Raw genomic sequence first — 14,530 nt, 5'->3', positions numbered from 1 at the left:
CTCTGTCAGGTCTGATTCATAGAAGATCAGGTTGCCTTTCTGCAGCTGCTCAAAAGCCAGTTTTCCCAGAGACTCAATCATCTTCCTGCTCTCTGGACTCCAGTGTGGATCTGTCTCAGATCCTCCATCATACTTGGTGTTCTTCAGTTTGGACTGAACCACCAGGAAGTGGATGTACATCTCAGTCAGGGTCTTGGGCAGCTCTCCTCCCTCTGTGGTCCTCAACACCTCCTCCAGAACTGTAGCAGTGATCCAGCAGAAGACTGGGATGTGGCACATGATGTGGAGGCTTCGTGATGTCTTGATGTGGGAGATTATGCTGCTAGCCTGCTTCTTATCTCTGGATCTCTTCCTGAAGTACTCCTTCTTCTGTGGGTCAGTGAACCCTCTAACCTCTGTCACCATGTCAACACACTCAGGAGGGATCTGATTGGCTGCTGCAGGTCGTGTGGTTATCCAGAGGCGAGCAGAGGGAAGCAGGTTCCCCCTGATGAGGTTTGTCAGCAGCACATCCACTGAGGTGGACTCTGTGACATCAGTCAGGACCTCATTGTTGTGGAAGTCCAGAGGAAGTCGACACTCATCCAGACCGTCAAAGATGAACACAACCTGGAACTCTTCAAACCTGCCGATTCCTGCTTCTTTGGTTTCAGGAAAGAAGTGATGAACAAGTTCCACCAAGCTGTACTTTTTCTCTTTCAGCACATTCAGCTCTCTGAAAGTGAATGGAAATATGAACTGTATGTCCTGGTTGGCTTTGTCTTCAGCCCAGTCCAGAGTGAACTTCTGTGTTAAGACTGTTTTCCCAATGCCAGCCACTCCCTTTGTCATCACTGTTCTGATTGGTTCATCTCTTCCAGGTGAGGCTTTAAAGATGTCTTCTTGTCTGATGGTTGTTTCTGGTCTGTCTGGTTTCCTGGATGCTGTTTCAATCTGTCTGACCTCATGTTCATCATTGACCTCTGCAGTCCCTCCCTCTGTGATGTAGAGCTCTGTGTAGATCTGGTTCAGAAGGGTTGGGTTTCCTGCTTTAGCAATCCCCTCAAACACACACTGGAACTTCTTCTTCAGGTTAGACTTGAGTTTACGTCGGCACACTGGAGCAGCAGTTCCTGAAGGAAGAAACAACAAATGTGATTAATAAGTGGATGCTACAGTAAATCTGATACATGTAAACTTTTTTTAATTTATTTTCCTCAATGAAATCTTTTCATCTCATCATTTGTGAACAGTTTCTGAGATTCAGCCCAGAAGAATTCATAGATCTGATCCAAATGTGTGCATCATATTAACAGCAGAGTTTGAAATGGAAACTTCTCCCATGTTGCCTCCATTTCCTCTTTCCATCATGTTAAATCTGTTCAAATCCTCTTACTGCTCTGCAGACGCTCAGCCAGCTCCTCCTGCTTCATTCTCCTCAGGAAGAGCAGTGTGATCTTCAGAAATGCCTCTCTGCTGCTCCTCCTCTGCTCCTCCTCCTCACCGTCCAACACCTCCTCATCCTCCCTCTGACTCTCTAAGCATTCTGGGTAATCTGGACTCAGAACTCCCTGGAACTTCTTCACCTCGTTCTTCACAAAATTGCCAATGTTTTCTTGGAGCAGCTGGAACAGAAGAAAATGTAAAGTTGAACTCGTAGAAATCAACATCAGATCATCCGTGACATTTAGTAAATTACAAAAACGTTGATCCTGAATGTATCAGTCAAATGTACCATTTAACAAGTTATTAAGTACTGTTTCCATATGGTGCTGGTTATTCTATGGTGCTAATCAGACCCTGTGCTGGTAGTATATCCTAACTGATGGCACACAGTGAATGAAAAACAGTACTTTTATATCCCTGTGTTGATGTAGCTATACATACAGTCTGTTATGTTGTTACTGCAAAAGGAAAAAGTAAACAGCATATCAACCATCTCTCAGCTCTTTATTTCATAGGCTACTCTTGAGGATTTGGCCTTCAGTGATGTTCTGCTGTGACAAGCACAGAACTAGCACCCAGACTCAGCGTATCCCTATTCGCTGCACAAGATTTTCACTGAAATATCTGATCACATAATAGAGTATCAGCTGGTACTGTGTTTGTGTTTGTTGTAATTAGCTGTATTTGCTGTGTTTTTACATTTACACACCATAAATATGGAGGCCAGGTCTGTTTGATGATGATGATGAGCAGACTGACCACTGGGAACCTGTGATCTCTGCCGTTTAACTCTGTGAAGAAAATATGATTTGAACATATAATGACAAACAGTGTTACATGGGCTGTGTTATATCTACTGGATCCTGATAGAAACACAACACTGATAAAAGCACAGGTTCACTGAAATTCTTCCAGGATAAAATGCTGCTGTTTAACTCATCCTGCTGTGTCTCAGTGGACATCAGCAGACTGGGAGGCTGGTGAGACCATACTGGATTCTAAATGGACTTACAGTTACAGTAAAAAGTATGAGCACATAAAAGGGCATGCTCATACTTTTTACATTTTTAACATTAGTACTTGTGTTTGACATTTGTTTTTGCATTGTTTTTTGAATCTGTGGTTTGTTTCTGTGCCTGACCAAGACCTGCCTGATAGCTAGGATTATTACTTTTTTTCAACATGGTTATGTCCAGCTTTGAAGTCAGTGTAGAAACCTTTAGACCGGTTGCTCTTCATGGACACACAGCTGGGTTCAGGAGAGTCTGGTCTCTGCTGATGGATCCTGGTATGAACAATGAAATGACAAATGAAGGTTGTCCTGAAGTGTTAATCTTGAAGATCGTCTCGTGTTAAATGGCACCATTGACCTGTTGTCACATCAAGTGTGTTTAGAGAAACCTTCAGTAAGAAAAGCAGCTACAATGAAACCTCACCATGGCTAACTAACTCAGAAAACTACAGTAAACTACTTGTTTTTAAAGATAAAGCAGTGACAGAAGATAAACTGATGGTGTGTCCTTTGAGAGGAAAAATAAACACACTGCAGGTATGTTAGTCATTAGCTTGCTTATGTGTAGCTGCAGCTTATGCAGTTAAATGTAGGTTAAAAGTGTATCTCCAACTTGGAGAGTGAACAGGGTCTGAATTCAGAACTCATCCTGACAACACCTCCTCCAAGAGCCATTTAGAATTGTGGTCTCAGTGGAAGGTAAATCACTTCCTAGGATGCCACAAAAGGATAAAGAAGATCACTGTAGCTGATGTTAACTAGGAAAAGCTCAGTCAGCCTAAGGCGCTCAACAAATCAGTACAAACGTTTAAAAATCTTACTTTTGTTCAGGACAGTTATGTGATTTAGACCAATCACTCTTCATGGACACGCAGCTGGGTCCAGGTCCAGCAGAGTCTGTTCCCTGCTGCTGCTCTGGGCTTGAACACAACACAAACAGAGCTTTGAGTGTGAATAAAAATGCTGGAATGATTTCAGTGCTGAGCTCTGACATGGAGAAGAGTCCTGGACAGTTAGAAATCCTCATCTCACCTCTGAGCTTTGGTCTGGCTGTCATGTTCCCCACACAGAGTGCTTTTAGAGGGAGGGACTCCCTCCTCTCTGTCCTCACACTGATTCATAGCAGAGCCCACACCTTCACACAAACACAACAACATGCTGAGAGAGCTGCACTCATTCATTACAACAAGCTTTACATCTCAGGACACATTAGTTCTCCTTCCTCTCAGTAAAATGTCTGAAATATTCAGGGCCAACAGAAACCTTGTTGGAGCCCTAAATAGCATCTGATAACTCCGTTTTTTTTCATAGCACCCCCACAGGACCCAGCTTACTTGTTCAATGCCACAATTTGGTTTTCTGCCATAATTAGGCTATTTAAAAATCTGACAAGTTGTCATAATGACCCTAAAATGTATTTACTCATGTTTCAAAATTTGGTGTAGCACCCCCAAACTGTGCTCAGGGTGTAGTCTTGATACTGAGTTGTTGTATAAATTGAAGAAGAGAAAGCCCAATTCTGCATTTTGAAACCAAATCAAATATAGCACTCCCCAAATTAACTTTATTTTATTACAATTATAAAGAAACCTACAACTCTCCTTTTTGTTCCAATCCAACATTTTAAAGGTTTGTTGTATTAGCCCCGTTATTAGTTATAACCACAGATTTTGTAACTAGCACTTATATTTCAAATTTTGGTATAGTACTTACAATGACCATTTGTTTGATTTCCAAATGTGTCATAGCATACCCCAAAATCCTGTTTAATCCCAGAAGTTGATGTGGCACCACTATTTCTATTTCTTTATAATCTAACAATTTGTAATAGTGCTCAGAAAATGTGTTTCTAACTGAAATCAAAACTTTTTTATAGTGTATATTTTTCGTTGGTTTTATCCATAAATGTTGCATAGTAATAATTCTTTCATGAGCACTTTGAATTACCTTGTTGTTGAAATGTACTATACAAATACAGCAAGTTAGTTTAGTTATACTATATGCTTGCACCGCAATGTTAAATAAATAATTTAAAAAAACACTCACAAACAGTACAAACAGTTAATAACAAAACCTCAATCAAGTTGATCCAAGCTGCCCAACCAGTTCAGACACTCCCTGCATTTTCTACTGATCATGTCATCTCAGATTCTAATCAAACTGCTGTTGATTCTGTATGTGAATCAATACAAGTTATACATGAAAATAATCCTCAAATCATTGTTCTTTAACTCAAATAGAATTCCTAAGAATGTTTTCACCTGGCTCAAACAGATAATAATAAGATAATAAGAACAGCCAATCAGCATCAAGAAGCATTTCTACTGTCCAGTTAAACAGTGATCCAGCACAATGTGATCAAAGTGATCCTGATTATCAGACATTTACACCTCTCGGATTCTCACCTGCTGAACTCACTTCAGGTCAACTTACAGACACTTTGCACCTTCATGTGTGGAGGAAACACTGGGAGAGAAGAAGCTGCTCATTTCTTTCCTCGTCAGTCCTGGTGTCTGTGTGCATCTGCTCTCAGGACGACGTTACATCCTCATAACTTCAGAGTCCACGTCTAAAAAACATCAGAGTGACGTCAAAACCAGTCTAACAGGTGGCAGAAACCCAGTCAATGTCAGAAGAATCACACATCAGATGATGTAGTTCTGCTACCTGTCCACTAGATAGTGCTAACTAACCATCTGATGAACAAGCTCATAGTACACATAGTTCAGGGCTGACAGAAACCTTTTAGACCTAAACAGATTCTGATGGACCCAATATATGTTACACAGCCCCCAGATTCACCCAGAAGTTCAGTATGTTGGCCACAAAATATATCAGATGAATTAGACTGTCATGAAGTGATACAGTTCACCCACACCTCACAGTTGAAAACCCCCAATTTGTAATTTGTACAACCACAATATATTTTCTACGATCCTACAAATTGCTATAATTTCATTTACTTTTCATCCCCAAGTGTTGTAAGTGTTGTAACTTAGACCAAATTTATTACACCTAATTTTTGAACTACTGGTTTTCTCCCAATAAGTTAGTATGCAGCCTATAGTGATATAAATATCAACATATAATGCCTTGTGTGAAAAGACAGAATCTTTTACTAAATCTTTTTAAAGGTCGTGAAAAAATCTAAAATTGTAACCCTAAACCTTAAGGTAGGGGGTCCCAGTGCACATGTGTGGCGTAGTGTGTGCGTGGTAGGAGAGAGACAGAACAGCAGTAGCACCGGTGATGTGCAGAGTTGTGTGTGAACTTTGCAGGACATTTGAATCATTCATCACCATTGATGAACCACTCAAAGAATATTAATTTGTTTTTAAACAGTACTTGGAATAGACCCTCAAGGAACCGTGATGTGCATTCAGTTGACTGTGAGTCGGCGGACGTGCACAACTCTGTACGAGACAGGTGAATTGCAGGAGAGCAGAGCAGAAAGAATCTGGTCAATAAACAATAAACCTCAGTTTAGCTGTAAATGTAGCTTGTATGTTACAGTGACTAATGAATAGAGATTGCAGCTCTTCAGCTTCTCAAAATTAAAGCTGAGCTACCATGGGAACCCCCCCCCTTCCCGACACACAGATTATCAGTTGACAATAGGCAATCACTGAAAATTCTAATTCGACTATGTAAATGGATTGGCTGTTAAACGAAAGGTCGGCGGTTCAATCCAGGCTCCCCCAGGCTGCATGTTGAAGTGAACTTGCCCCTGGCAGCTGTTTTGCCAGTGTATGGATGTGTGTGAATTTTAGTGTAATGTTAGGCTCAGTGTATGTATGTGTGTGAATGGTGAATGCAGATGTAGTGTAAAAGCGCTTTGAGTGCTCGAAAAGACTAGAAAGGCGCTATACAAATACGGAGCCTTTACATTACATTTGACTCTGCATAAAATCAGTATGTGTGAGGACTCTGCGTAAGAACAGTATTCGTGAGGACACTGTAAAAAAATTATTTGTGAGGACACTGTAAAAACAGTTTCTGATTACGCTGTATAAAACCAGTATTTGTGACTATCCTTTCTGTAAAAACAGTATTTGTGAGGTTTCTTTCTGTAAAAACAGTATTTGTGAGGACACTGTGAAAAAAACATTAATTGAGTACTCTTTCTGTATAAACAGTATATGTGACTACTTTCTGTAAAAACAGTATTTGTGAGGACACTGTGAAAAAAACATTAATTGAGTACTCTTTCTGTAATAACATTATTTGTGACTACCTTTCTGCAAAAACAGAATTTGCGAGGACGCTGTGTAAAAAACATGTATTGTGGGGACTATGATGAAAAAAAAGATTTGTGAGGACACTGTGTGAAAAACAGTATTTGTGAGGACATTTTATGTAAAAACAGTATTTCTAAGGATATTTTACATTTACATTTTTGTGACAACTCTGTATGTAAAAACAGTATTTGTGAGGACACACAAAACTAAAAGAAAGTAACAGAACTTGAGACTGTTTACAATAATAATCATTGTATATTATACATTATTACCACCAAAACATTTACATGAAATATCTTTAATCCGTTATTTAACTTTTAAATTTATAAATTTATGTCATTTATAAATTTAGGTTTAAAATAAAACTTAAATAGAATATAAAAGAAGTCCAAATTTTTCTTTTGACAAATGGTAACATCAGCTCCAATATCAAAATGCATTGTAATACGCACAATTTTCTCACGTTGGAAGTGTTGCAGAAAAATAAGTAAATTCATATCTATATTAAAATAAAATAAAAGATTCAACATTATAAATCAAATTTATGCACAAATGATATCGGTTTAAAAATAATATTATCTCATTTTATGTTTTACAAATTTTTTTTTTACACTTTTACAAATGCTGATTTACAGCCAATGGCTTCAAAGTGCTTTCTGCGTTTCATTTCACAAACTTTAAATCTTCAAGAAGCTCATTTGAGCCCAAAGACTGGATTTGAGCTTTGATCGGACGTGCTTAAAGAAAAACCTTTCTCAGCTGTTGTTCTGAAGGTCGATGTGTTGCTGTAGAGCTTTTCTGAAACTGATCTCTTTAAATCCTTCACTAAACTGCTAGATTCACTGTTTCTGATTGGCTCGTGAAAAGAAAAGCACGTGTAAAGCTGTTGTAACAAGACAAAATACAGAATAAAAAAAAACAATATCCCTTTATGAATTTCAGCAAATGCTTGAAATGAATTTTTGCCTCGTTAAATTAAATTAGAATAAGATTAAGTGTTTTTCCTTTATAGTTAATTCATCTTAAATTTCTCTGTAAAGTTTGGATGTGGAGTAAAAAAGTGAAAGAAAATCCATAACTGTGCCATGTTATTGATGCCAGAACACAACGGAGAGTACATCGGCAGACACACACACACACAGGGTACACAGGGTTATATCGTATTGGTGGCATTTCATGTCACTGAACACAGTGGATCAAGGAAGACTGTTTGAAAACATCACACTGATAGTGTATCTGAATAGTTAAGTGGATAAAGACTTTCTTTTACCTGTATGTGGAACAACACTATTTGAGCTAACAGCTGGCAGCTCTTATACACATTTTCTTTAGGAAATTCCCATTCTTGGTAAACATGTTATTAGCATAAATAAGTGGTCTATAAATAGAAAAATATGTTACAAGCTAATAAATAAGCTTTAGGGTATTACTAGCACTCATTAAGTCTCATTCATTTTAATAATCATTATTAATGTTCATAAGGTATAACATGTTTCTAATAAGTGCTCATAGGGGAGCTAATAAGAAGTAATAAGTCTGTTTATTAATATTTTGAAAAAAACTTAGATGTTAATAAACTTCTTATTAATGTTTATGGCGTAACTATTAACACATTTTAATAAGAGCTTATAAGTTGTGTAAACACAGTGTTTGTGAGGATCAAATTCTGCAGAATAAATCAAGACTATACGTGTTGATTCTTGATTGTGAATGAGAAAAACTGCAGCCATCAGCAGCTACTAGATGCTCCAAGAAAACTTTATTAAAGTGAAAATAAAAGTCAACACAGTTTGTACACAACAAGTTTAGCCCTGAGGAGATAATTTAACCGTTTCTAAGAAAACATATTAAAGGCACAATCAGTGAGCCAGATGTTAACCAAAGTGAAGCCTCATCAACCACCAACATTTAAACCACAGGGCTGGAAGTTGTCTCCATTCTACAGAGAACACAGAGACACTGAGGAACCAGACGCAAACCCAAACCCAGGATAAAGAGGTTCAGTGAATGTGGTGTTGAAGGTGTGGAGGTGGATCAGTGTGTCAGAGGAGACTCTGTAGAAGGACAGAGTGCCAGCAGGACAGTCCACATACACTGCTACTCTGTTAGAGGAGGAGGAGGAGGAGGAGGAGGAGGAGGAGGAGGAGAGAGGGAGGACTGTTACTCTGTTCTGGTGACAGACAGAGTAACAGTCATCAGAGCACCTCAGACTCCAGGAATGATTATTGCATCCAAACACACAGTCTTTACTGTTTCCTCTCCTTCTGATTCCTCTGTAACTCACTGATATATAAACTATTCCTCTCCACTCGACCTCCCAGTAACAGCGACCAGTCAGACCATTTTTGCACAGCAGCTGAGCCCAGCGGTCAAATCTCTCTGGATGTTTACAATATGGCTGCTTCTCTGTCACCCATGTCACCTTCCTGTCGTTGTCAGACAGTTTGAGCTTTCTGTGTGCTGTGTTTGTGTCCAGTGTGAGTTCACAGAAATCTGATGGAGAGAACGAGACACAACACAGCAGCAGTTTATCATCAGACACATCTGAAGGTTTATTCTTTGTTTGTGTGCTGATGTTGTTCATTTATATAAAGTTTAATGATGATGCATTTAGTCAGTAATGTTTGAATGAATAAATACCACAACTATCAACTTTGTACTGAAAGAGAAACTGACTGTGTGCTGTTTTGTCATCATGAGTGAGAGTGAATTCACACTTACACTTCCTCGGACCAGGTTTTAACCACTGCTCTCCACCATGGTCCACCCTGGAAGAAGAAACACAGTCAGAGTGATTTTCTATCCAACATGAGTCCTAACTGCTGTTCAACATGAAGCAGTGTTCCTCAGTTTTTCAGTGTGACAGAGAAACAGGCCAAAACTAATCGGTGTCAACTGTTTCCAGGATTCTTTCACTGTCTGAGAGAAAAAGACGTGGTGAAGAAGAAAAAGAAGTTAATGTGAGCTACAAATAAGAAGAAAGCACAGTCACCACAGACCTGCTGTGGTTTTTATTGATGTTCACCCTCATTATAAAACAGAATGTCAAATATTGTCCTCTGCATGTTGTCCCTTGAAATTAACAGTCTGACCTGCATTCACACATGAATATGTTTACATACTGGTCTCAGATTAGTCTAACCACCAGATACAACTTGCATTGTGTAATTTACATGTTAGAAACAGAGGACTTGAGGAAAGAGATCGTATAAAATAAAAAAAGCCTTTCAAGACAAAATTGTGATTTTGGACTAAAATGACATCAGTTTTATGGCCATTATAGCCAAAGGAGGTAGGTAATATTCAGAGAACAATGTAACGGTTCAGTGTGTAAGATTTAGTGGCATCTAGTGGTGAGGGTTGTGAATTCCAACCAGTCTACCATTGCCCCGTAACCTTTCAAAGAGTGTAGGACAGCTACGGTGTCTGACACAGCACAAAAGGTGTCTCTTCTGAGACAGCAGAGAGTGGCCAGTCAAGAAATGAGGGTTCTTTAGGTATATTTATTAAGAAATTACATTTACTTAATTATTTAGTAAAACCATGTGTTATTGTGACTTGGCCACTGACAGACAACATGGAAAATGTAAGCCAAGAGTGTGTCACTGTTTCTGTACCACAGTCCATTATAAACCACACATTAAATAAAGTTTATACAAACATTGACAAGGGAAACACATTAATTCTCTCTGTAATTATGGACCATCGCCAAAACTGCCCACCAACAATAATATGTGGCCTGTTGCCAGATTACGGTGCTTTGATAGCGGCAAAAAATACACACCTCTGAAAGAGCCATCACAGAATGTGATTCCCCTAAATGTCCTCTGCCTGAAGAAGTAGAAGAACAACTTAGTGACAAAACGCACTCTGTAGCACTGTTTCCGCTTTCAGCTACTGTAGAAACATGACGATGCAATGTGGCGATGTCCATGAAGGGGGTGCCCGCATTTATGTAGATATAATTGGCTCATTCTAAGGTAATAAAAAATAATGGTTTATTATGTAAGGTCTTTACATACCACTGAAAATATAGTTATGGATCTTATATGGCATTTCTGTCAATAGATCCTCATTTTATTATTTTCTGTGGTTTTTCAATTCATCTTTCTCTTGGTGGCACTATGAAGCACTTTTTACTTGGCTTAGATCATTTATAAGTGTCTTTCCCAAGTTTATTTATGCTTTTGGTCTTTAAACAGAAAGATGCATATCATAATACTGGTTGGTGGAAGTAGCTTTCATGTGATGGCTGTTGCAATCTCAAAAATATTTTTAAAAATTTACTCTACAATTTTTTCTCTCATAAATTTATGACTGTTCTCAGAGATTTTTCTTGGAATAATACCTTCTCCCTTGGCTGTGTAATTTTTTTCACTATGGCTGAATCCTCCTTAAACTCAACACATTTAGTAGTTCTTTCAATATTTCAGTCTAGACCAAAGTATTCGACCGACCAACATTTCAATCCCTTGGGTCGTGCTGCTAGCAGGTCCAACTTAATAATGATGTTATTTCCAAGTTTCTGATGTTTCTAATGAATGGGTGTTTCATTCAATAAGACTTCTGGAGATCCATACGTTTCCTAACTTAGGCCTACTCTGAAAAGAATGAATAAAAGGATTTAAAATTAGAGAAATTAGAGGCAACTGCAGTGTATTGCTTCTTGTTGTCTGTCCATACCTAAGAGTGTCCAGTTTCCAGTGTGGATCATCCAGACCAGCAGAAAGAAGCATCGCCCCTGACTCTCCTGGATGATTGTAGCTCAAATCCAGCTCTCTCATATGGGAGGGGTTGGAGCTCAGAGCTAATGCGAGAGATGCACAGCCTTCATCTGTGATCAGACAAACTGACAGCCTGGAATTACGAAAACATTGTAAACTCAGTGTTTTAGAAAATAATGTCAGCAGGAAAATCCAACAGATGTTGACCATCTTCACTAACATTGACCTTAAGCAAGATGAGCAAGATTTAAAAGGTCAACTGTTAAACAGCTTGATACTGACCTGAGACATTCCAGTGTACAGTGAGGACCTTCCAGTCCAGCAGATAGCAACTTCACTCCTGAATCTTTCAGGTCATTGTAACTCAGGTCCAGCTCTCTCAGAACAGAGGACTGTGAGTTGACAACTGAGGACAGAGTTTCACAACTTCTCTCTGACAGACTACAGCCACTCAACCTTAAAAGAAATGTGCATATTTGACAACATTACTCAATCCATCTTCAACTGCTTATCGGGGTTGGGTTGCGGGAGCCACAGCTCCAGCAGGGGACCCCAAACCTCCCTTTCCCAGGCCACATTAACTAGTTTTTGGTCTTTCATGAGGCCTCCTCCTGGTCCTTCCGGTCCAGCTCTCTTTTTGTCACAGCGGTGTGGTGGAGCAAATGCAATACCGTCCCTGCTGCTCTGATTCTATGGCTAATCGCCTGCCACATTGTCCCGTCACTTGCGAACAAGACCCTAAGGTACTTAACACCCATCACTTAACTCCATTCAACTTTCAAGCGAACCGACTAACGTGGTTTCTAGGGCAACTGGCTCCTTCTTGTGGGTTTGGTGGGAGGGACTTTGGGGAGTGATATGAGCAGGGGAGAGATACAGAATGTTTTGCATTGTTTATTCAGGTGTTACTGACTGCTCTTTTAACCGAAATGTATAAATGTTCTGTGTGAGATTCTGAACATTAATATAGCAGCAACCAATTATTGCTATGTAAAGAGTTATTGGTGTAATAGCGTTGTGAGCAGAAAATGACGTTACACCCCTTCTGTATTATCATATGAGCATCTCTGTTCTGTGTTTCGGTAGCAGGTCTGTCTACTTGTGCATATTGGTGCATGTCAGTTCCTCACTGCAAAGCTGTTAGCTTTGAGGCGAGTGGTACAACAGCAGTTTCTTTTCTCAACTTATGCTGTGAATGAAGGATTTTATATAATAAACCAGATTTGGTGATTGTTGGAATAGTGGAAACACTAAAAGGGGGTTTTGATGAGTTTTATTTTGTTTCTGTCTGCTTCTGAGTTTGTGAATAGCATTTAATTATGATCTGCAAGGTCAAATTTTTGTTTTCAATGGAGTCTGCTTCTGGTAAAACAAAGAGAATTTTACTGTTTAACAAAAAGGTCTATCTCTATAGGGACTCTTTCCAAAATGTAGTCATATTGCACTTTTAGTGGAGGTGGAGCAGTGGAAAGACTAACAAAGGCAATTTGGTGAGTTATATTTTGTTTAAGTCCAGTTTGAATTAATGTGTTTTACAATATTCTCATCACACATAGTCAAACCGGGGTAGCCGGGGTTTGAGCCCCGACCTCTTTCTTTAAGGTGACAGCACTAACCACTGCACTACCATGCCGCCAATAATCTGCAAGGACAAAATGTATCTTTTTCTTGATAGACTCTGGAGGGCCATACTGCACATTTGCTTTGATCTGAGATGCTGGTGCTCTAGTGCAACATTAAGTGGTTGTGTCCCTGATTATTTTAAAACGGCTTGCGTGAACCCACTTTTAAAGAAACCTGGTTTAGATCCCTCCCTCCCACAAAATCTTAGACCAATTTCAAAACTGCCTTTTATTGCAAAGATTCTAGAAAGAATTGTGTCCAAACAGCTGCTCACTGTACTGGAAAATAAAAAAATATTTGAAAAGTTTCTAACTGGTTTCAGGAAGTACCACAGCACTGAGACTGCCCTGCTTAAAGCCACCAATGATCTTTTAATGTCTGCTGATGAAGGCATGTGCTCAGTACTGGTACTCCTGGAACTTAGCGCTTCTTTTGACACCATTGAATCCAACATCATGTTAGACAGACTGAGGCACTGGGTGGGGATCTCTGGTACTGCCCTAGAATGGTTTTCATCCTACCTGTCAAATAGGAAGTTTTGCGTGTCTGTAAACAACTATGTCTCCTCATTCTGTCCAGTTAAATATGGTATGCCTCAGGGGTCGGTCTTAGGACCCATTTTGTTTTCCTTGTATCTGCTTCCCCTTGGACATATTATCCATAAACATGGCATTTCTTTTCATATTTATGCTGATGACACACAAATATACTTCAGATCCACAGACCCTGGAATGCTGAGTTCACTTAACAACTGCCTTTGTGAAGTAAAAAAATGGATGTCAAATAATTTCCTCCAGCTGAACTCAGACAAAACAGAAATCCTGGTCTTTGGGTCCCAGAAGATGGCAAAACAAATACTGCCATCTGCTGGTTCCCTAGTAAATCACATTAAGCCTGTAGCAAAGAACCTTGGTGTCTGGTTTGATCAACTTAGAAATATAGCAAAAATTCGATCAATGGTAACTTTTAAGGACACCCGAGACCATTTTACTCGCGCCTGGATTATTGCAACAGCCTTTTCACCTGATTAACCCAAAAATCTATTGATCGACTCCAGACTGTCCAGAACTCAGCTGCCAGGCTTTTAACCAGAACAAAGAAATATGACCACATTACTCCTATTTTAGCTTCATTACACTGGCTCCCAGTATGTTTTAGAATTTACTTTAAAATTCTATTGATCACTTTTAAAGCCTCTCATGGCCTCTCGCCTTGTTATATTTCTGAACTTTTAGTCCCATACACACCAGCATGTACCTTGAGATCCTCGGGCAGAGGTCTGTTTTCTGTTCCAGAGTCTTGACTGAAAACTAAAGGGGACAGAGCGTTTGCTGTCAGGGCCCCGAGGCTCTGGAACAGCCTGCCCGAGGAAATCAGGTCAGCTGAGTCAGTGAACTCTTTTAAGTCCCTTCTTAAAACATACTTTTATAGGAGAGCCTTTCCCGATCTTATTTGACTTTATTTTATCCCTTTTATTTTATTCTATTTTACTAATTTTATATTTATCT

The 14,530-nt window shown here is 39.3% G+C and overlaps 2 protein-coding genes across 2 annotated transcripts in view; both read right to left on the bottom strand.

Moving 5' to 3' along the window:
• Positions 1–2,623, bottom strand: part of LOC123977326 (NLR family CARD domain-containing protein 3-like) — a 7,226-nt gene extending 4,603 nt beyond the window's left edge. Inside the window, exons 1-4 of the mRNA XM_046059914.1 lie at positions 2,597–2,623; positions 2,135–2,216; positions 1,376–1,604; positions 99–1,097 (exon numbers count right to left, since the gene is read on the bottom strand). Coding sequence (XP_045915870.1) covers positions 99–1,097; positions 1,376–1,604; positions 2,135–2,137 — 1,231 coding nt within the window. The 5' untranslated portion in view covers positions 2,138–2,216; positions 2,597–2,623. The remainder of the gene's footprint in view (positions 1–98; positions 1,098–1,375; positions 1,605–2,134; positions 2,217–2,596) is intronic.
• Positions 2,624–8,614: 5,991 nt separating this feature from the next.
• Positions 8,615–14,530, bottom strand: part of LOC123978277 (NACHT, LRR and PYD domains-containing protein 12-like) — a 165,678-nt gene continuing 159,762 nt past the window's right edge. Inside the window, exons 7-9 of the mRNA XM_046061447.1 lie at positions 11,359–11,532; positions 9,397–9,443; positions 8,615–9,168 (exon numbers count right to left, since the gene is read on the bottom strand). Of these exons, the coding sequence (XP_045917403.1) occupies positions 8,615–9,168; positions 9,397–9,443; positions 11,359–11,532 (775 nt within the window). The remainder of the gene's footprint in view (positions 9,169–9,396; positions 9,444–11,358; positions 11,533–14,530) is intronic.

The sequence above is a fragment of the Micropterus dolomieu genome, linkage group LG10, assembly GCF_021292245.1.
Source record: "Micropterus dolomieu isolate WLL.071019.BEF.003 ecotype Adirondacks linkage group LG10, ASM2129224v1, whole genome shotgun sequence".
Taxonomy (NCBI): Eukaryota; Metazoa; Chordata; class Actinopteri; order Centrarchiformes; family Centrarchidae; genus Micropterus; species Micropterus dolomieu.
The sequence above is the reverse complement of the archived record's forward strand: the minus strand, read 5'-3'. Positions and strand labels throughout refer to the sequence as shown.